This window comes from Phasianus colchicus, chromosome 1 (assembly GCF_987193195.1).
Source record: "Phasianus colchicus chromosome 1, bPhaCol1.hap1.1, whole genome shotgun sequence".
NCBI classification, from domain to species: Eukaryota; Metazoa; Chordata; class Aves; order Galliformes; family Phasianidae; genus Phasianus; species Phasianus colchicus.
Window position 1 is genome coordinate 111758387 of NC_143436.1, and position 22473 is coordinate 111780859.

General features: G+C 42.2%; 1 protein-coding gene across 1 annotated transcript in view; it reads left to right on the top strand.

The window, feature by feature from the left end:
- The first annotated feature begins 11430 nt into the window (after positions 1 to 11430).
- PDXK (pyridoxal kinase) overlaps positions 11431 to 22473 on the top strand; it is a 40146-nt gene continuing 29103 nt past the window's right edge. The window contains exon 1 of the mRNA XM_031594633.2: positions 11431 to 11619. Within this exon, the coding sequence (XP_031450493.1) occupies positions 11527 to 11619 (93 nt within the window). The 5' untranslated portion in view covers positions 11431 to 11526. The remainder of the gene's footprint in view (positions 11620 to 22473) is intronic.

The following is a 22473-nucleotide window of genomic DNA, read 5'->3' on the forward strand; positions in this document are numbered from 1 at the left end:
GCCTTCCCAGCAGGTGCTCAGTTGCTGGTTCAGGCCATGACTTAGCATTTCCACTGCAGTTATGCAGCCTTCCTGTGGTACAGGATCTAAGTTGCTTTGGTTGGGGCACTGTACAAGGAAATTTGTAGCACCTACCTTGAACATGCTTCATGGGATTGTTTCAGTGCCCCTGATGGCTCTTCACATGATCCACACAAGCAGGTTGGACCTGGGTTGGCATTTCAGTGATCCATACTGTCTGGTGTTTCTAAGAAGGCAGAAAACATCTCTCTGGGCAATATTCTGCAAAATAACACGAGCATATTTTACATTTTATTCTCATGCAAATCCAGGAGAAATACAGAGATATTTCCAAAGTTATTAATATAGTCTGTTTGAGAACTAGAGCCATAGTAGAAACAACCCTTCCTGGGGGAAAACTTTAAAAAAAAAGTTTAAGAAAGCCCAAAATTTGCTGTAGACTCCTGTTAATTTCATCTTGGAATATGAATGATTTTACTGAAATTGACTTTGGAATGAAACAGCTGACTCTGGTCTGTAGTGCTCCTTCCATGACATATTTCTGAGAGAGAGACATCAGGTTTTACCACCTCTATATTGCCTTCCTGATTATTTCTGACTATTCTGATAATCCTTTAGTTTTCATACTAAAGAAGTCCTTGATTTTAAGCCCATGCCTTAAAGCTTAAGTCAATTATGGCTGGACTCCTTTTGAAGAGTTAAATGGAGAAGAGTAGTTACGGCCATCATCCTTCTAGGAATTTATGCTGTTCTTTCGAAATAGCACAGTGTTTTGGATTCAACAGCAACAGATAGCCAATTTCACAGTTGCTTTTAAAAGAAAATCTCCAGTGGCTTAACCATTGGCATTTTACAATGTTCCATGTTGAACATGTGAACAAGCACAATTTAGCTTAGGGTCTGTTACAGCATGTTACATTTCTCCTTCAGATGTCTGTCTTGCAGAATAAAAGTAAAGCCCTGCAAGGTTTGAATTCTGCACATTGTACATTTTTGACAGCATGTAAAAGTTCTGCAATCTAGGAAACTGCCTCCTGTTAACATTCCTGCAGTGTTTGTTACTGAGAAGCTGATAGCATTTCTCCCTCTGTCTGACCTTCCACGAAGACTCTCAAGGCTAACCAGACACTGAATGTCACCCAACACAAAAGCTTGCATAAGGGTTAGAAGAAAATAATAATTTTTAAAAAGGAGGACTGCTCCCCAGAGTCCGGTAAGATTTTTGAGCACACAATTTCTTAATGTTTCTGCTTTTGGAAATGTTAGTTTGATCAAGGCTTGGTTGGATTCCCATCTTAACTATGCTCTGTGATCCTGCTTAGAAAACTGTACAATCCTAAAATCGCTCTCACTAAGGGAATTAGGAAGAAATTCTTTACAAACAAATGTGCACTTGAACAGAACCCTGGATTAAATGCTACCTCTTTGATTTGTGAAAAAAGTGGAAGTGCCAAGAGCTGGGCTCTCCAGGGAGCTGAATCCCACAGTCCCTTAATTTAGGGAGCAATCTCAATGCACTATGGAGCTACATTTTTGTAGGCCTTGGCACCATGGTAAACATCAGGGAGATATTTGCCATAAAACAAAGGCTGAAACTCTAAATGCTTGTACAATCTGATATGTGTACTTGTCTCTGCAAAGTACCGCCATGGAGTAATTTCTGAAAAGAAAACGCTCAAGTCTTTCTGTCATTAATCCCCTTCAAAGGAAGAACAAGCATCATTCATGAGGTTTGCACTGGTTCCGGATAGACTGACAGAAAGGAGAGAGTGCCCAGTGTTTGTTCCTTAGAAATCCATTCAGGAGTTCTTTATGGAAAGACAGGAAGAAAATGTTTGATGTTCACAGGCTGCAAAACTGGCTTTTGAGGGCCTGAACTCCAATACCGTCACTTTGCCAAGAGCAGGAAGCTCCTGATTGCTCCCTGCACATATTCACTTCAGGGAACAGTGAATGAGCTCCTTGGGGAAGGAGATGAATTTCTAATTTAAGTGAATATAGTACAGTTCTAAAGAAAAAAATACAAATGCCAGGTTCAGAAATTTGCAGCTGGCCATTGGCATATTTAGAGCATGCATATGATACAGCAGTTTTTGCAGATTATTTCTACCTAGTCACGGACAATGATGTTGGTTTGCTGCTGATGATCACGCAGCTCAGGTATCTGTATTATGGTAACTTCTTACAGTCTGCCCATTTATCTCATGCAATCTTCAATCTTACATCAGTTTAGCATATTTAATCATAAAGGCTATCTTTATCATATTAGTTTAGCATATTTAATTATAGGGACTGTCATGGGGAAGAAAACCTCTGCTCTCAAAACTGCTGCTACCTTGCTGGATGTTTTACGGTATGTGGTGGTTGCAGTTTTTACACCAAAACTTCTCTCTTCTTTCACTCCAGAACACCAACTTCAGGAAGATGAAAATCCTCAAAAGAAATGATCTTTGTATGAAATATCCTGCTTTCACTTAAGACTGAAATGAGTTGAAAACAGCACTCTGTGTTCTGGCTCTCCCTTTCCAGAAACCTGCATCCAGATTCTGTAGATTACACACAACTGCACTGCTGGTGATATGCTAAACTTAGATTTTGATTTTATTCTTTTTTCCTCATTCTAGATTTGGGGGGCAGGCTGCTGCCTTTCAATTTCATATTTGTATTTTTGTATCTGGGTTTATCTTCAGTTCCAGAAAATAACAGTTTGTTATTCATGGACTGAAAAATAGAAGCCAGTGGTGAAAGTCCTTTGACTTTTTACAACTTTGGCTATTTGCATGAATCAGAATTCTAGAAGAGCGTATGTAAGTTTGGGGTTTTTCTTGTGTTTGTTAGTTAGTTTCATTTTGTTTTTAATATATTAACTGGTGCTAAACCAAGAATGTACTTTATCAGTAAATGTGGCATCCAGCAAACATAGGATCATACTGAAACTCCTGGTGAAATTTGGAGACTTTGTTATAAAATATTGGCCCCACCACTGTCTGCTAATTTCATCCTACCATTTTAATTTTGTACCAAGAAAGAAAAAACTGGACAACTTCAGTGTAGAATTAGTGGTTGCTATAAGTCATAATGGTGAAAGCTAAAATAGTGTTGAGAATTGTCCCTTGATCACACAAGCAAATTAGAAATGGGTTTCCAGCTTAGAACAGAACTAACAACACTTATACCCCTGAAATCAGTCCTCTATTACCACCATTTTGCTAGTGAACCAGTGCTAGCTGGAAGAACTAGGTAGTTTGATTGCAAACTGACTGGGTTTCATTCAGTTAAAGGTTAAATTAAAGTAGAAAATCTTTTGTAATAGCTGGAGGAAAAGAACAAAGTGAAATTACCATTACCCAGGTAACAGGACTAAAAACAGATGCAGTATTAGTCAACATCCCGTGTACTCCCTTCCCCACAGCTTGAACTGAAATGCAAATCTGTTCTGCTTAGAGCACAGTGGTGGCCTGGCTTCTCACTGCTGCATGTGCACATTTCCCCCAGGGAAGAAATACTGCTCCCCAGGATGCTCCCCCTGAGCAGTGAGATTTGAAGCAAGTGACTCACAATTGCACAAGGACAGCATGTGACGCAAGACACAGGCAGGACAAACTGCTGAGAGAGGCAATTCATGATTGCCAGCCTTATTCCTGCTGCCAGGAAAGGCCCTGTTCTTTCCAGCTGTCACCATGTTTTATAAAACAAATGTACATAGTGTGGCAGCTTCCAGGTTAAATATTAAAAATCAGGTACTAAATGCCCATGAAATCAAACCATTCAGAGCAATGAAACAACACCTTTTTCTTCCTTCTTTAGCTTTTGGTTTGAAAGCAAAATGAAAACATTTGTATGCATTGCTGTAATGCTATTATCATGACCACACGTCGTACTGTATTGCACCATAGCTGATTGCTTGTCCTACCTCACTGCTTGCCAAAGCAGAGTTTTGTCTGCTGCTGCAAATATGCTGGTGGTTGGGAAAGAGCTATACACATTTATTCTGCTACATCTTTAACCCTGGTAAACGAGGAGGTGGTAGTGAGGTGAGGTTTGGCCTCTTCTCCCAGATAACAGTGGTGGGATGAGAGGGAATGGCTTCAAGTTGTACCAGGGTAGGTTCAGGTTGGATATTAGGAAACATTTCTTGTCAGAAAGAGCAGTGAGGCAGTGGCACAGGCTGCCCAGGGAGTCACCATCCCTGGAGGTGTTCAAGGATGTGGCACTTAAGGACATGGGCAGTAGGCATGGTGGGGATGGGCTGGTGGTTGGACTAGGTGATCTTAGAGGTCTTTTCCAACCTTAATAATTCTGATTCTATGAATTATTACACAAGCACTAAAAAGAGGTAACTGGAAGTAAGCACCTAATAATGAGAGTTACTTGTCACCAACATCAGGTAACAGGTGGTAAGAACATTGGATCCTGAAGGCACAGGCATGAGCATCCAGAATGAAACTGCAAGCTGACCCTCAGCACTGCAGCTCTCTAAGCAAACTGAAGGAGGCCTTCTGCTTATCTTTGATTAACTCCACAATGGTGTTACATGGACACTGGAAACAAAATGTGTGGGCAACAGTACCTATGGAAATATTCATGCCCAGTTACTGGGAACTACACCAATACAAGGGGTATTTCAACTGAGAATTTCACAGCAAAGTGGTCTTGCACTGTTTTTTTTAAATAAGTAGTATTTTTAGCCTTATCTTTCTGAAGGTGGTGTGGTTGAGAATCAAGAATCCTACACTATACAGTCCTGAATTTTGTTTATCTTGTGACAGTAAATATTTTAAAGAAAATTGTTCTTGCTGGCCCATCTCCCATTGGGGCATTCAGTCACTGGTGTATTATTCAACTCACTTTGATTGATACACCAGTTCACATGAGGATTGCAAGGCTGGACCTGGCACCTGGAGCTAAGGTGTTTCATTTTCTCCTCCCTCATGCCTCACTGGGATGATATTTTTTGTGAAAAGAATCAGAATATATTGAGTTTTTGCAAGTCAGTGATAAAGAGCAGATTCAAATCAGAGGTAGAAGTGAATAGATACTCCACCATGCTCTTCTGATCACCTCCTCTCTTAATAATGACCATTTTTTAATCACTACAAGGCCAGGCTGCTCAAAATTACAAAAGTGAGAGGAGAAGACTACAATTCCCAGTGCAGAATTATATGTATTTGTATAATCAATGAAAATTATATAAAGGAATATCATATAATCAAATAATGTTAAGATGTTATAATAATGAAATAAGCAAGAGAGTTAGGCACAATGAGACAAAGAGAATAAATAGGAGGCTTACCCATATCATGAGCTCACTCAAGAAACTTCAGTGAAGTGGATCTTTCAAAGAGAGAGACATCCTTCCCCACTGGTAGTCAGCTCTTAAATGGGTCTAGGAGAGGTGGAGCCAGGCTCCACCCCTTCCTGCAGCACAGGTGAATTGCTTTCACCTGTGCTCCCAGGGCTGACTCATTGCTCACCTCAGGTGACTAATCAGAGGTTCAGGCCGTGACTCAGCAGTTCCCATACACTATCACATTTATTATTTACTGCTTGCTATACTGTTTCCCTCAATTCTGCTTAAAGAAGTCCCACAATTTTTCTGCAGGCTGTTTTTTCACCAAAGATGAATGCATATCAGCCCTGCTGGTTTGCAGGCTTAACATCACGTGAAGTTTCTGCAGAGCAGCCCTGGCTCTTTTAGTACTGGAGGTGGGAACTCTTTGAAATGCTTTGGCATGGTCATTCTAATTTCACCATGCAGAACAGGTGTGATGGCAAAATCAATTTTCAATCATCTGCTTTCTTTTGCAGAGAAAATGGCTTTCCTGCCATTATTGACATTTTCTGACTACATTAATCATTTTCATAAACAAGATACAAAATCTGATTGAAGACCCTCTCTTTGTTCATCTCTGATTAAGCTGAGTGCTTCATATTCTTGGCAGCCCCATATTTTTTTCTACTGTGCTTATGCAGAAAATCCAAGCTATATGGTCACATGTCTGTTCCTCTCTTCCAAGGAGAAATTAATATACAGCTACTAAAATTCAGAAAATATATTTCTTCCACTGATTATGCAAAAACAAATGAACTGAAGATAAAAGCAATCTTCCAAAGCAGTCTCTTCTTGTGCTTTTCACAATCTTTTGCGTAATGGAAGTAAGCCCTCCACTGTGGACATCATTTTATTCCCTTCATCTTTGTAGCTCTGTGTTACATGTACTGATAGGTTGTTACTGGAGTTGCCCTTTCATTATGATACAGAAACCATTTCCTCCAAAGGTTGTGCATCAACATTGACAGTACTCAACCAGAGACCCTATGAAGCCTGAATATGAAGCAAGGATTACTTTATACGTCTTGCAGACTGTATTTCTGTTTATGCAGTCTAAAAGTTGATTATCTTCAGTGCAATACTGTGACACTGTTGTCTCATGCTAAGCTGGTTATTCTTCATGCCCTGTCAGCTGGAATTCCAAAGGGTAGCAAGATAGACCTTGGAAGGTACAGCTCATGCAACAAATGGCCAATAAAACTGTTCTGTCTGCTCAGGAGCAAAGGTAAGGTAGGAAAAGATGTGGACTGCTGGCTGGCCAATTATTTGTATTGCTCCAGGTCTGTTTTGCTTTATGGTGCAGTGACAGGAGATTAAGGAGAAATGTAGAAGGAGAGTATAGAGAGAACAAAAAACATCTGTGGAACATAGCCATTTGTTGGTAAACTGTTGTCTTCTGGTCTATCTACTCTTCATCAAATCATGATTGTCTACTCACAATTTTTTTTTTTTTTTGGACAATATTCTGCTGTAATCAAAGAGAACTGGTTTGAGGGGACAGGCTAACTTAAAAGCAAAACAAACAAACAAACAAACAAACAAACAAAAAACAACAAAAACCTCCATGCATAAAACTCCATGCAGAGTCCAGTGACAGGTCAGGAGCTTGAGGTGTCACCTCAGCAAGTACCGTGGCAGCAGCTGTAGTGGGGAGCTTTGGATAGCTTTCCTGTTTGCTTACATTTGATCTAACCTGGACTTTTTTCCTCTTCTGATGAATGTCCCTGTCACATATTAAATGGTTATTGCTCTCTGCATAGTCTTAGGAACCCCTAGATTTAGCATAGTACTTGTGAGTTGATTTTCTTTGTTTGTTTTTAGAGAGAGCAGGCTTGAAGACAGCACAGCAGAATGCACAGTGACTGAGGAGTTGAAGTCTAGTCTTTACTTCCTCTGACACACCCATTTTCCTGACAAAGGGAACTACTTCTTAAGCAATAAAAAGGACAAAATCTGAAAAAAAAAAAAAAAAACCAAAACCAAAAACAACAACAAAAAAAACCCAAACCACTGCACTGCTCAGAAACTGGGTGCTCACACTTAGATGAACTGCTTTCTGGAAGGGAAGGAGAACTGATTTGTGGGCTTTGCTTTATTTGTGGCAACTTCTTTACTGTATAGATGTATAAATTCTGAAAAACTGTGGTGCTCAATATTCAGCTGCTGTTGAGTCATCCCCTTGCTTACGTTTGGTTGTGCATGCAAGTTCCACTGCTTAATCCTCTGCATATACATACATTGCTTAGAGCACAAAGGAAGGTTTCAGCTATTCCTCCTGGGTAAGCATAAAGACTGTTAGGAGGTTGGAGGATTCCTTTCAGAATATTAAGAAGATTGCAGTAATCCTGCATAGAAAGGGTTTTTCCATTTGCCTGGAGAAACAGTATGTGTTTGTTCCCCTGTAAGAAACACTGTCAGCAGCTGCAGGGGAAGGCAGAGCTCTGCATCTGCAGGCTCACTGCCTTCTTATTGAGGGCTTCAGCACTGCTACTCACACCGTAGTTCCCCTGCTCGTGTGTACAAGCAGTCTATTATCAGCTGTGCTTGCCATATCAGACTTCCCTAGGGCATATTCTTTGCTTTGCCTACATAGCTGCCATACAAAACCCACAGTCAGGCTTTAATAAATGTGTGAGGTGTACTTTCCTTCTTGGGGGAGGAACTTGCTTCGGTGAGAATGTCAGACGCGCTCAGGCTGTTTTTAGAACGAACAGCTGTAAATGCCAGAACTTCCTGACATCTTCTGTGGACAGTATATCACTATCACGAAGGGAACTGTACAGCCAGGGCAGACTCTAAAAGGATAGAAACAAACCAGAAATGTCAGTGCACAGCTGCCTTCTGAGAGGCCCAGTCTGTCCCAGCAATATTGTGCAACCAATAAGATATGTTATTTGAGTTGTGCCCCAAAGGAATACAGTCTAGTGCTGGGAAAGGGAGAAAAAGCAGAAAAAAAGAACAACATCTGTATTCCAACAATTGCCCATAAAGCTGGAAGAAGGCAGAAGATACCTTACTCCCTTACTCTTCTTCTTTTTTTTTTTTTTTTTTTTAAATAAGTTGTCACTTTATGCTTTGAAGTCCAGGATTGCTTACTTGGGGAAAAGATGATGCTTTCATGTCAAGAATGCGTATTTTGCTCCACTTAGGAAAAGCAGCTCAAATTCTAATGCAGTTCTGTAAGCCTTTGAGAGGAAAAAAATCTGATGGTCTGTGGTCTGTTACAAGTACTGCCTTAAGCTCTTCAGAGTTCATGAAAACAGACTTTACTTGCCAATCTTGCTCCTCAAGTCTCCTGCCTCATATTGGCAGAGCAAATGGAAGCTGAAAGCTCAATTTATCCTCCTTTTTGCTTTAGGGTAACAAAGGTACCAGTCTGCTGCCTGGTTTGAGCATGGAGGGACCAGAGTCTGATATGTTGTTGTTGAGATACAGGTGGGAATGGGACAAGGAGGAGAAGCAGAAGAGAAGATTGAGAATAAAAATGATGGTAGTTTAAGAGTGATTACTGGAATCAGAGACTACATAGTTAAGAATGTGTACTTACGAAATATGGAAAGAAAGAAAACATAGCGTAGTTACCAAAGAGAAATGGCAGTTACTGGGGAGGATAGAATAATTCAAATCAGATGAAAAAACAGAAGACTATAACAAAAAAAAAAAAAAAAAGAAAAAAAAAAAGAAAAAAAAAATAAAGTGAAGAAAATGTGAAGGAGGTTAAAGCCTGGCAATCAGCTTTGGCTCTAGGTATACTAAAATTATGAGAGGAGGAAATCTAGGCATTGAGTCCTGCAAAGGAGGGACAGGAGGTGGGATTGAATGTATGAAAACAGGGAGCCTGGAGGTAGAGAGTGAAGATATGTGACTAGAAACTGAATCATAGAATCATAGCGTGGTTTGGGTTAGAAGGGACCTCAAAGATCATTTATTTCCAACCCCTGCCATGGGCAGGGCTGCCCCCCACCAGCTCAGGCTGCCCAGGGCCCCATCCAACCTGGCCTTGAGCGCCTGCAGGGATGGGGCACCACAGCTTCTCTGGGCAGCTGTGCCAGCGCCTCACTGCCCTCTGTGAAAAGAATTTCTCTGACATCTAACGTAAACCTCCTCTCTTTTAGTTTAAAACCAGTATATGCCCTTAACCTGCCACTCAGACCTATGTCCCTCTGAGACAACCTCCTCATGTGAAATGCTGTTTTGTTATGTTTTGCCAGATTTGCTGTATCTTGAGCATAGAAGACACAGATCATTATCAACTTGAATCACTGCTCTGACCTTACACTCCAAGGATATGCACCAGTTTATAAAATTAGAAAACACCTACATTTATAGATGATGGAGATATAAGCCTCAGCCTTAACTGCACTGAAATATAAGTTGTTCTGTAATGCTAATTAAACCTTTAGAAACACTGCACTTTTTATTTGCAGTAAATTCAACTCCTTTAAGACAAATACCTCAAACACTCATCTGAGAAATAATTCATGCAAGTGTCAGTAGTTAGTACAAAGGGAAAAACATGAGATTTTTGTGGAGATTATTTTGTATCCTGTTGTCAAACATTAAGTACTGCAAACAAAGCAGAATCTGTTAAGTTGTAAAGCCAGCCTACAGCAAGCTCTGTGTTTTGCAACTGGAGTGATGACAGAGAAAGGAATAGAATGTTCCTTCTTTCACCACTAGATAACATGAGGAAATATAATTTAATATTTCTGGGAAATAATCTTTCTACCTCAGACTCGATTTAAAGCTGCCCACTAAGAAGAACAAGAGGCATCAGACATGATTTCTCCTTGTGACACGATCTTTGACTGAACCCACGATGGTCAGTAATGACAAATGGCCAGAGGAAGATGAAGCTTCCAGGCATTTTATCAACTCCTATCTCAGCAGCATCCTGATGTATTGCAGCACTTGCCAGCGAACACATCTTTTATTCTTTGACAGTACTCTGAAGGGTTCCTGTGTGTGTGTGTCAATAACATACATTGCATTCACTTCAAAATCTGTTGGCAAGCCGTGTGGCCTGTCAGTGCAGCAAGCCAGTGGGCCATTGCAGAGCGGTTTGTGTGGCTCTGAATGGTGTTGGTGGCTTCACAGCACCTTCTGGGTGCCTGAGGAGCTGTGGGACAGGTGGGACATACTGTGTTCAAACTTGGGCCCCTCACTACGAGAAAGACATTGAGGCCCTGGAGTGTGTCTAGAGAAGGGCAATGAAGCTGTGAGGGATCTGGAGCACAAGTCTGATGGGGAGTGGCTGAGGGAACTGGATTGTTCAGTCTGGAGAAGAGGAAGCTCAAGGGAGACATCATCACTCTCTACAACCACCTGAAAGGAGGCTGTGGCAAGGTAGGAGTTGGCCTCTTCTCCCAGGTAATAGTGATAGGACAAGAGAGAATGGCTTCAAGTTTTGCCAGGGGAGGTTCAGATTGGACATTAGGAACCATTTCTTCTCAAGAGTGCTGAGGCAGTGGCACAGGCTGCCCAGGGAGGTGGTGCAGTCACCATCCCTGGAGGTATTCAAGAGCCGTGTGGATGTGGCACTGAGGGACGTGGGCAGTGGGCATGGCGTGGGTGGGCTGATGGTTGGACTGGGTGATCTTAAGAGATCTTTTCTAACCGAATGATTCTATGAATCTATGATATGCACTATCCTCGCCATGGCTGTGTGCTGGTGAAGCGTGAAGCCTACTGCTGTATGGAGTGCTGATCGCAAACGGTGGCTGGCAGGTGGAAATGTGGTGTGAAGGGCAGAATGGCTGACACCAGCGTGCTGGCCAGTGCTTTGCACAGGTATGGGTGCTGGTAGCGTTCATGAGGCACCGAGAGCCTTGCGCTACACAGTGAAGCAATGAAGGTGGCTAGAACAAGGGCGGTGTCACCCTGCTGTCGGCGCTGTCACCCGGCGCCGACAGCCGCGCACAGCGGACCACCGCCGGGCCGCCATCTCGGCCGCGCCGCGAGAGGCGGCCCTTAGGTGTCCGCACCGATCGCCTGACAGCCGCGGCTCAGCGCGGCCACAGACCCCCGCGCTCCCCGCCTCCCTCTCCCGAGCAGGGTGACAGAAGGGGCGGGCAGGCGCGTGACGCCCGCGCCCCGCCTCCCGCTGCCGCTTTTGCTGCTCCCGGCGCCGCCGCCGCGTCGGCCCAGCGTGGGCTGGCGGCGGAGCTGCAGTCATGGAGCCGGAGCGCGAGTGCCGGGTGCTGTCCATCCAGAGCCACGTCGTGCGCGGCTACGTGGGCAACAAGGCGGCCACCTTCCCCCTGCAGGTGGGTGAGCGCCGCGCGGTTCGGGAGGCTGCGGGTCGGCCTCGTCCTGCTGAGGGCGGTGGGTAAGGTCGGGGGACGGTCGAGCTCCTCGCAGCGGGGCGAGGGAGAGGGGCCGGCGGGTGTCGCTGGCGGGCGGCTGCGGGAGCGCCGGCGCGGCGTGCAGGGCGTCCGTGTGGGGTCCCGCGCTGAGATCTGTGCTGGCCGGGGGGTGAGCCCCGCGGTGGTGGAGTTTGGCAAAGCTTCGCCCCTCCGTGGAGCAGAAGGGCCCCTGAGGGAGCGCGTGAGGCTTGCGTGGGTGTAAGTGAATCTTGTCCTTTTATGACCGTCAGGTGCCGACTTCCTGCTAAGGTCTGGTGGCTGTTGGTGTGCTCTGGGGTGAGCTTTGGTACGTGGCTTGTGAAATGCCTTCGTGATACAATCTGGCTGCTTACCATAACGAGATCCTTGCGCTGATGGGATTTCACGAAACTTCCTGTTTAAGAATCTCATTGCCATAACGCAGTGTTGTGACATGGGTTATCTGTGCTTCATAAACTCACTTGACTACGCACTGGAGACGGTCTGTGCTGATAACTGGTGTGCTTGAGACCAGGCCTGCAACAAGCTACACATCAGTGGAATCACAGAATGGTTTGGGTTGGAAGGGAGCTCAAAGCCCAGCCACCCCAACCCCTGCCATGGGCAGGGCTGCCCCCCACCAGCTCAGGCTGCCCAGGGCCCCATCCAACCTGGCCTTGAGCACCTGCAGGGATGGGGCACCACAGCTTCTCTGGGCAGCTGTGCCAGCGCCTCACTGCCCTCTGGGAAAGAATTTCCTTCTGATATCTAACACTTCTAGTTTAAACTAATTCTCCCAATCCTATCGCTGTATACCCATGTAAAAAGTTGATTTCCCTCAGGTTTGTAATCTCCCTTCAAGTACTGGAAAGCCTCAGTGAGGTCTCGTGAGCCCTTTCTTCTCCAGGGCTGAACAAGCCCAGCTCCCTCAGCCTGTCTTTGTAGAAGAGGTGCTCCAGCTCTCTGATTATCTTCATAGCCTCCTCTGAACCTGTTCCAGCAACTCCACTCCTCCTTGTTCTGGGGGCCCCAGGCCTGGATGCAGTACTCCAGGTGGGGACTCACAAGAGCAGAGCAGAGGGGGACAATAGCTCCCCTTGTCTGCTGGCCACCCCTCTGCAGCCCCTTAGCAGCAGCAGCCAGCTAAGATGTAAACATGTCTTCTGAAAATCAGTACATGGTTGGGATGATGTAGACAAGAAATCAACATATAGTAGAAAAAATCTGTGTATGTGGAGACCCATGCTTGAAAGGCTGTCATGATCTGCAGACCAGCTGTCCATCCATCCTTTCCCAATGAATAATCTCTAAACTGTGCTCCCACTCCCCAGGCCTTTTTTGCAACAGCAAAAAGCTATGCAATAATCTTCGTTCCAGAAGTGGTGAGGCTTTTCAATTGTTGTCTTCTTTTCATTTTTGGTTTAGAGGATCTCTTTACTGCTCTGTTACTCAGACTTCCTCTGGCGTATGAGTCTCTGTATGACTTCACAAGTTGGCCCTTGAAAGTATCTTTAGCTCCTGGACTACGACACAATTAAATACTATGGTAGTTAAAAAGTGACTTAGAGCTAGTTCTGCATGAGAGATTGTCAGAATTACACTGTGTTGTTCCTCAGTGTGTAGCACATATAGAATTTGCTAGGATGGAGGAAAAAACAACTCTCCTATCTCTACAGGCTGCCCTTGGAAATTTGTATGTTGGCAGCCTCTAATTAAGTTGTGCTTGCTAGGAAGTTATTTTCACCTTGGTATTGATGGAACAGCAGAAGTAGCAAGTTTCTGACAAGTGGAACTTCATTTTCCTTACGTTTCTTTTTGTGTGGAATTTTATTTTTTTAACCAGTGATGAGAATTATAAACCTAAGTCTATTCATCTATTATATGTTATACATGTATTATAATTATAAACCTAAGTCCTGTAATAAGGAGACCTGATGGCAGTCTTGAGGATGAGTGCAAATCTGCTGGCGTATTCATGTTATTTCCTCTTTCCCTTTGGCCTTCTGAACAAAATGAGGCTTCCTTCTGAGCTTATCATGAAGCTGTCAGCTTGCCAGGAAAGTGTATATAGATATATACATGTGCATGCTGTGGGCATGTGCTGCCTGATCAGCTGAAATCATGACAAGAACAATTCAGGAATTTGAGTTTGGACAGCAGCAACCAAAAAGAAACCCAGCCTTGGATTCATTTGCTGTTTGCAGAATGCTGCAGAAAACTATCTGTCCGAAGGAGAGCTACAAAGATAGGGAATGGTCTGAGGGCAAGGTGTGTGAGGGGCGGTTGAGGCCCCTCGCTGTGCTCAGCGCAGAGCAGAGGAGCTGAGGGGAGGCCTGATGGCGGCTGCAGCTCCTCACAGGGAGCGGAGGGGCAGCGCTGAGCTCTGCTCTGTGTGACAGCGACAGGGCCCGAGGGAACGGCATGGAGCTGTGTCAGGGGAGGGCAGATGGGGGTCAGGGAAAGGGTCTGCACCACAGGGTGGTGGGCACGGCTCCGAGTGACGGAGTTCAAGGAGCATCTGGTCACCACTCTCATAGGTTTGGATTTTGGGTGGTTCTGTGTGGAGTCTGGAGTTGGACTCTGTGATCCTTGTAGCTCCCTTTCAACTCAGAGTATTCTATAGCTCTGTAACTTTCCAGAGAGGTGAACTGTACTCAGCTATTATTTAAATTATTGTGTCAAAAGATTCAATAGCTTTTGCTTGCGTGATTTTATTTACCTTTAAAATTTCTGAAGGTGATTCTGAGTTACTCTCAAAATAGTCCTAAGTTACTTCCCAGTTGTGTAACCTGAGTAGCTTTGGTATCAGGAAAAGCGTTAGGTTTGTCCAGTATTTACGAGATGAATAGTGGTAAAATCAATGTTAGGAAGTTGCTGTTGTTAGTCAGGTAACTTGTTTTAATCCAAGACTGTGTCTCCTACTTGACTTGTCATAGTTTTTATGATATGAAATAAAAATATGCATATTCATTACAACACACAACATTCAACATTATATTATTGTAGGTGTTTTCTTCCCGAGAGGGATTTCTTGTTTGTTAATTTTAAATATCATTGTGACTCCCCTTTCCTACTTGACCTTCCAGGTAGGAAGGAGTGTGGGTAAATATGGCAATAAGCAGAGGCTGCGATGCTGGCAAGCAGACAGTGAGAGGCCTTCACAAATCACAGAGTGAATACACAAGGATGTTTCTGTTCTGCAGAGGTACCTCATCCTGGTCACCAGGAACATCTCTGTCAGTAGGTAATTTGAGTTTTATATAGGGCACCCATCAGAAAATCAGCACTTGTGAGTGAGTATTTCAGGCTGTATGTTCAGTCCTTTGTGCTGCTGTGAGTTTCCAAAGAAGTTTGAAAGGACAAGGAAAAGACAAGCAAAGATCTCAGCTGATTTGACATTGGCAGTGGACATTCACATTTGGTCCACTGGGCTAAGTAATACTGTCTGCAAGCCAGAGGCTGTCGATTTTTGTTTATGTGTAACTATCACAGCCAAATCTTGTACTTTGTTTTCTTACTCTGTGTTTGATAATGCTAATGGAACATAATGGCAATTTTTTTTGTTTGCTTTTGATCTGCCCTAACGCTCACAGAATTTGAGATAATGTTGTCTCTATTATGATTTAGTTCTTGACTTCCTTTTCCATATCTGTTTACCTTGGAGATGGAACTAAAAGCATGGAGAAATACCATGTGTTCTTTGGCTCTGGTATCTGAAATTGTTTTCCCTGCATTGTATGACACCACCAAAAGAGCTCCTCTACTACAGAATAAATAAAAAAGCCTTTGGTTTGGTTCAGTGGTTTTTGTTTTTCTTTTTTAAATTTATTTATGAAGAATGGAAATAGCTGTCTGTTTGGGTGTTAATAAAGACAGGTGATTCTCATGCTTCTTAGACTCAGTGATTCTCCTCCACAGATAGAAGGCCTGTGGTTTTAGTTCCTCCTTTACTGTAAGAAGAAATGGTAAAACAACTTTGGCCAGCATAGCCGGTGATTTCTTTAGTAGTAAGGATAGTCTCCAACTGCGTTGTTCAGACATGGATAGAATTTGATTGCATGTGATGAGATCAAAATCATTGTAAACCCATTTCTAATGATTATCTGGTGCCACAGCAAAGAAAAGTTTCAGGCTTTTTTTTTTTTAACCTCTTGTTTTGAACAATGTAGTCAAATGTGCCAAGTATTGTACAGGGAAAGAGTAGGAATAGGAGTATCTCTTATTTAAGATGACTGCTTGTTCTGTTTTTCAAAAATTACTTCTATAGCATCAATTATATGAGTCAGAAGAAGGATGAATCAATCAAAGGCCTTTACAGAATAACAATAGGAAATGTATTTACTGGCCAACCCTTGTTTTTGTTAGAGATCAAGGGCTGAAAAAATGAACTCTTCAAAAATAAATGCAAAGAGAAAAGAATAAATTTTCAGTTTGTGGTGTCCAAAGATTGTCCTAAATGGGGCATCTGAAGCAAGAATTGGGGCTTTACATTCATATTATGGCCCTTCACTACAAGAAAGACATTGAAGCCCAAAAGTGTGCTAAGAGAAGCTGTGAAGGATCTGGAGCACAAATTTGATGGGGTGCAGCTGAGGAAACTGGGATTGTTCAGTCTAGAGAAGTGAGACTCAAGGGAGAATTTATTACTCTCTACAGTCACCCAAAAAGAGCTCGGCATGGTGTGATGGACTGATGGTTAAACTAGGTGATCTTAGAGGTCTTTTTCAACCTTAGTGATTCTGTGATACTAATACAATAGAATGATATGCACTAGAAAAACAAATGACATACAAAGTTACTTCTCTAAAATCTCCCTTTTAGTGAATTGCCTCTTTTTATGTTTTATATTTACATCCCAAAATACTGATGAGCTTTTCTTGAGGAGCCTCCAACTTAATAAGGTTATTGATGTGCATAACATTTGAAGTGAACCAGGACTCACTTGATGGATGATGCATGCCCCTGCAGAAGCCAGACTAGCACATCATCTTGTAGCTTGGCAGCAGTGGCATAACTTGTCATAGCAGGAAGGTGTTTCTGAGCTGAAATTTGGCTACGTTGTACTACCTCATATTTTTCAGGTGTCTGTTCAGGACTTTGTATTTGTTGGTGCTAATTCTACCACCACTCTGATCTCCAGTTCTCTTAACATCTGTAACAATTAAAAATAGAGCAGGAGAAACAATTTAGTTACAACCTGTAACATGATTCATTTAAAAAACAACTTTCTTCACCTTATGTCAACCTATGTAAATTTGAGCATATCAGCTGTTTTGGGCTCTCATTACTGGCAGCAGAAATCCTTCCACAGTTGATTTCACTTCATTCTGGCACTTCTTGTCAGAGGAATGTATTGGCTTCAGTTAGTGATAGAGCAGTTGCTGAAAAATGGTAGAGCCTGCCCTGTGGCACAATGAAAGCCGGAGGTGCAATTTCTGAGCTGTAGATACAGTGATTTCTGAAAGCAGAAGTAAATGATTTTTCTGGCTGGTGGAACCCTTCCAGTTTGATTGCAGTTGTTCCCCTTTTTTCCTGTGGGACCAGTAGTACTTCTCAGAAAGGGATATGAGATGGAAATCTCAACCAAGAATGACACAGCCATTATCTTTGCTCTTATGCTTGCCTCAAATGTTCTATTGTTTTAGCTTATTTGTTTGGAATTAACAATTGAATCACTGGTTTTCTTCCTGAATCTTACAGTGCTTTTTTGTAGCTCTTTGATGATTCTGTTCCTTGACTTCTGGAAAGTGGAAAGAGAACAAAAACAAGGTATAATAGAAACAAATGTTGGATAAATTCTCAGAATTTGATACTATTTTTGCAGAATGATGTGTCTGAGTTCACAGTGGTGCATTGAGCCAAGTGAAATATATATATATATTTCTAAAATGGTGTCTCCATGTATTTTACAACAACCTTCCTTCCCAACACCAGCTGGTTTTTCCACCTGTGCTATTTCTCTGTCCATGTCAATTCTTCAAGGAAAGTTGTTTTGTGTGGTTAACTGCTCTGAAAAGCCATCCAGGTTATAAATAACTTTTTTTGTTTTTTTTTTTCTCCTTCTTTGTCAAGTTATTTATCTCATGAGTCAGTTTTCTGACCCAGTTCACTGCACAACCCCACAGACAGTTCTTTTTGACGTAACTGTGGCTCAGGGAGAGAACAAGCCCCAGGCTCCTGCACCTGGTATCGACTCCAAAGGAAACGTTCCTCAAAGCACACTCTGATCTAAGACATCTGCTTGTTCTGGAGGAATTGGTGAGGATGTTTAACTGTTCTTACAGAAGCTTCATACTTTCCCCATAGTGGCCTGGCTGTGATCTTTACAAATGTGATGCATCTTTCAGGAAGTTGTCCTGTTCTGTTCTTACAGGTATTTGTTATCTTGCAGATTAACATCTAAAGTGGTGGTAGGAGAGTGGGATCCATTCAGAGTCCACCTAGGAAGGCCAAATGTAGTGTATGTGCTGGATAAAACAAACCTCCTCTTTGCAGAATAGCTCCACTTTGAAAGCACATAATGTGCTCGCCAGGCATTGTTAATGGAGTGGCAGCTAGAGAACTAGCTATCCAAAATATGTAAGCAGTAGGATTAAAAATAAAATAAAAATCAGGAGGAAATAATATGTTGTTGGTTTTTTCTTCTGTGAATCTGATTCACTAAAGTAAAGATGAGATTAAGCGCATGCCTCAGCACCGTTGCTGCCCGGTGTGTTTGCCTCTCCTAATTAGTTCTTGTAAACTTATTTGTGTAGCACACTGTGCACGATTCCAGTTGGCAGGAATTTGCAGTAACTAGTGTGATGTTTTAGTCAAATTGCATCCAACTGTAGAAGGAAGTAGCATGAAAAGGATGAATCTGAAATGTGCAGTGAACCTGCAGGTTCTATTTTTCAAAAGCGTGGATCCACAGAATCACAGAATGATTTAGTTTGGAAAAGACCTTGAAGATTATCTTCTGCTAGACCAGGTCTCCCAAATCCCCATCCATCTTTGAAGACCTCCAGGTGTGGGGCATCCACAGCTTCTCTGGGCAACCTCACCACTGTCATTGTGAAGAATTTCTTCCTAATACCTGATCTAAATCTACTCTATTTAAGTTTAAAACGGTTTCCTCCTGTGTTCTGACTTACAGATGAACAACAACTTCTACATCTGAAGTCAGTATCAAAATTTATTGTTACCTAGTAAGTAAATCAGGATGTGGGAGGGAAAACATGTTTCTTGGGGGGAAGGCTTGTTCGTGTCTGGAAAGAACAAAGGGAGGAGACAAATATTTCACTGTCTTTCATTACATTAGCCCTTGTAAATCACTGTCTTGCTCTTCCATCACTTGATTCCATCAGATGGATAGTGTGACCTCCTGCACATAGGAAAGTTAATCGAGCATCTGTGCTACGAATCTTTTGACTCTGAGTTGGGTTGATCCCAAAGTGAACTGGTGTAATGCATACAGTAATATTGATGGGCTCATACATCTTGAAGGCACAGGAGATTATTTGTTTGAGTAAGCTTGAATGAAATTTTTTGGAATATGTGAAAAGGCAGCTCACAGTATTTTTTGCCAAGGATGACCCTTGTTGCTCCTGAAGAGCCTTCAGAACTAATTTGTGACCTCAAGGATAGTGGCTTTATACCTGGCACTCTCCTGGAAGTTGTAATGAAGTCTCTGGGCAGTGTTTCAGATTCTGAATTTGTAAAACTCATGAAGACCAAATTAGACCCAGAAGGACTGGACATAGTATTTCTAGGCTTCTTTCTGTCAGGTTTTTCTCCTGAATCAGACTCTGGAGTTTCAGTCATTGACTGTTTACCCGTACAATAGACTGAAGCAATCCAACTGTAGCGAGAAAGGTCATGGATGTAGAAGGTGCAGCAGTTGTTAAAGGTTGTAAAGAACCAATGCTGCAGACAGATGATGCTCCTGTAGGATGCTGCTTGCAAACCAATCCACCATATATAGAATTGCTGCGGACTCCAGATGAATCTCCTTTTTTAAACTTATATGTTTCATATGAACCCATGAAAAAAATGCCAAAATAATATCCTTCTCTTGCTGCAAGGGTGAGCAGTTCTAACTGGGCAGCTTGTTTTTATTTTCATGATTTTGTATTGGTAGGCTTTGTATTGTGTGTTTTGTATGTTTTTTTTTTCTTAAGTTGTCTCTTTTTTTTTTTTAGTAAGTATCAGGAACTATCCAAACACTATTTATTGTATCTGTTATTGCCTTTCCTGTGTTTCTGATGCCTGTCTTCATGAAATAACTTTTTCTCGAGGTTATATGCTGTACATTTTTTAAATTGGCTGTTATTTAATGATCTGTTTTTAACTCTAGAATTTGAAGTGGCCTTTTTGGTACCTGGCTCTGCATTAATGAATCATCAGCAATTACCTCCAGCACCTCTGTTTCTAAGCCAGCTTATGTGCTTTTGTATTTTTGTCTTGGCAAAATATCTCTAGTGCCTTCATGATTTGCAGCACTTTGTCAAATGCAGTACTAAAATACAGCTCTGTTATACCTACAGAGTTCTTGTTATTTACTTGGTAAGCTCAGAAAGAGAAAAGAAGGTTGGGTTAGTCAATAGTAATTTTAGTTCAGTTTATCAGCCCACGCCAGCCATTGTACCTGCTTCACTAATTGTCTTTTTCCCAAGATCCTTTTCCCAAACTGAACTTGTTTTCTAATTTTCTCTATACAGTACAATGTATGTTTTGTGATTCCGTAGCAAATGTAAGGAGAGCAATTAAGTGAAAGAGCTGGCACACAGCCAGTGAGAGATGCAAGCCACAACTGGAAAAACCTTTCTCTTTCTCCTGCTCTGAATTAATTTGATTACAGAAATCCAGCCTTTCAAGCTATATTTATGTTCCAAGAAGTGTTCACTGGAATGACAGTGATGGCCATAGAAGACAAATTTCCAAAAGCTTGTACATGAGTGTCCAATGTTTTGACTTGCCTGGGCTGCATTGAGTGAACAGAGATCATCTTGGACTGCATATATGTAGGTTGTCCCAAAAGTAATGCCTCCTATTTATCTCCATGGAAAATACAACTGATACTAAGGGCACGATTACCATAATAGAGTAAATTCTCAGCTACAAAACAACATTTTTATCATAGTCACCACCCTGGATGCGACTAAAAACCATTTGGATTTGGTGCTCAGGGACATGATTTAGTGGAGGGTTGTTAGAGTTAGGGTAGCATGGTTACGTTGCGGTTGGATTTGACGATCTTCAAGGTCTTTTCCAACCTGAGCAATTCTATGATTCTGTGATTAGCTCTACGCCTTTTTTTTTGCCAGCAACGAACAAGAGCCTGCATGCCATGCTCATAAAAATCTGCCCCAGCCATAGTGACCCACTGTCACTGTTGCACAGCTGCCGTGATGGAGTGGGGCAGTGGGCAACCACAGTGCAGGCTGGGCTGGGCTGCATGCGGCCTGCGGGCACTGCGTTGAGCATGCCTCATCTAGTACATCAGCTTCTGCCCAGGTATGAGAACCCTTGTGAGACAGTGGGTACTTCAAACTGTATTGTGTCTTGATGCAGAGGCTTTCTTATTGGAAAGTGGTACCCTCATTGCTTAGCAGAAGGAGAAGGAAGAACAACACAGCCAACTCAGTTAGCCTGTTTGACAGGGCAGTTTTAACTGTGGCATTAATATTAATGCTGTTAATGACTTTAATTTAAACTCAGTTTTAATATATCTGAAAAAAAAACTATAATGGGTGGAATGGTTTTGATTTATATGGTATTGGGGTTTTGTAAACAAACACAGTTATTACTGACTAATTCAGTTTGTGATCTGTACTCATGCTGTGCTAACTCAGCAGTCTGGGCACCTCCTACAAGATTTCTTGAAAATTCTTCATTAATTCTGTCTACCTCAGTGTCAGTAACCCAGTTCTTTTAAGCGTGTCTTTACACTATAAAACCTGCACAGAAAAATCCTAACTTTATAAACCTACCATATGTGTACTTTTTTTACCAGCAGTAAAGCCAGTTGTGAGCTAAATGTGATTGAGTGAGAGGTCCTCTGAAAGAAAATATGACCATATAGAGGGGCTCTTTGAGACTTTGGTTAATTTTCTGGTCTGTCTGCAATAAAGGCTGCCTGCAGTTAATCAGATTTGTGCAGTCCTGAGCAAGGCAGCTTTTGCATTTAGTACCAACATCTTGGTTCTGATGGGCTGGTGGATCATGTTTTTCAGGTGCTTTCCACTTGCATGGAGCACAGACCATTCTGTTGATGCACCCATCTACTTTTGCTTCTTGTGTGGCCCAAAACGATTTGTTCAAACGCCTTATGCCACTTTTCTTTGCTGTTGAATTTCCTTATTTTAACTGTACTTGTGGAGGCAAAGACAACTGTAATTAGGCACTTATTAAATATTTGTTAATTAAAATCTGTAGCCGTAGTTAAGATGTTTGTGTTGGCATAAACTTTACATTCTTATGCTTAATAAAAATGTGTATATGTTTGTATATATGCATTTGATATGTAGGATTCCCTCTTAAATATTCATGTCTGTTCTTCAAAACGACACTCTGCACATAAAATAATACAAAGCAAGTATTACCTCATTACTTTGAAGGCTTAACTGGCTATTGAATTTGAGGACGTTTTTTTTCCCATCCTGTAGAGCCCATGGGCTTGTCATGTACTTCCAGTAACTACTGAAAATTAAGCATTTTGTTTTGTTCTGAATATAGTGGAAGGATTTCATTAAAAGCCAATGGTTTCTGTGGAAAAATAGAAGATTGATGAGTTTGATGGAGTTACTGCAGCCGCAG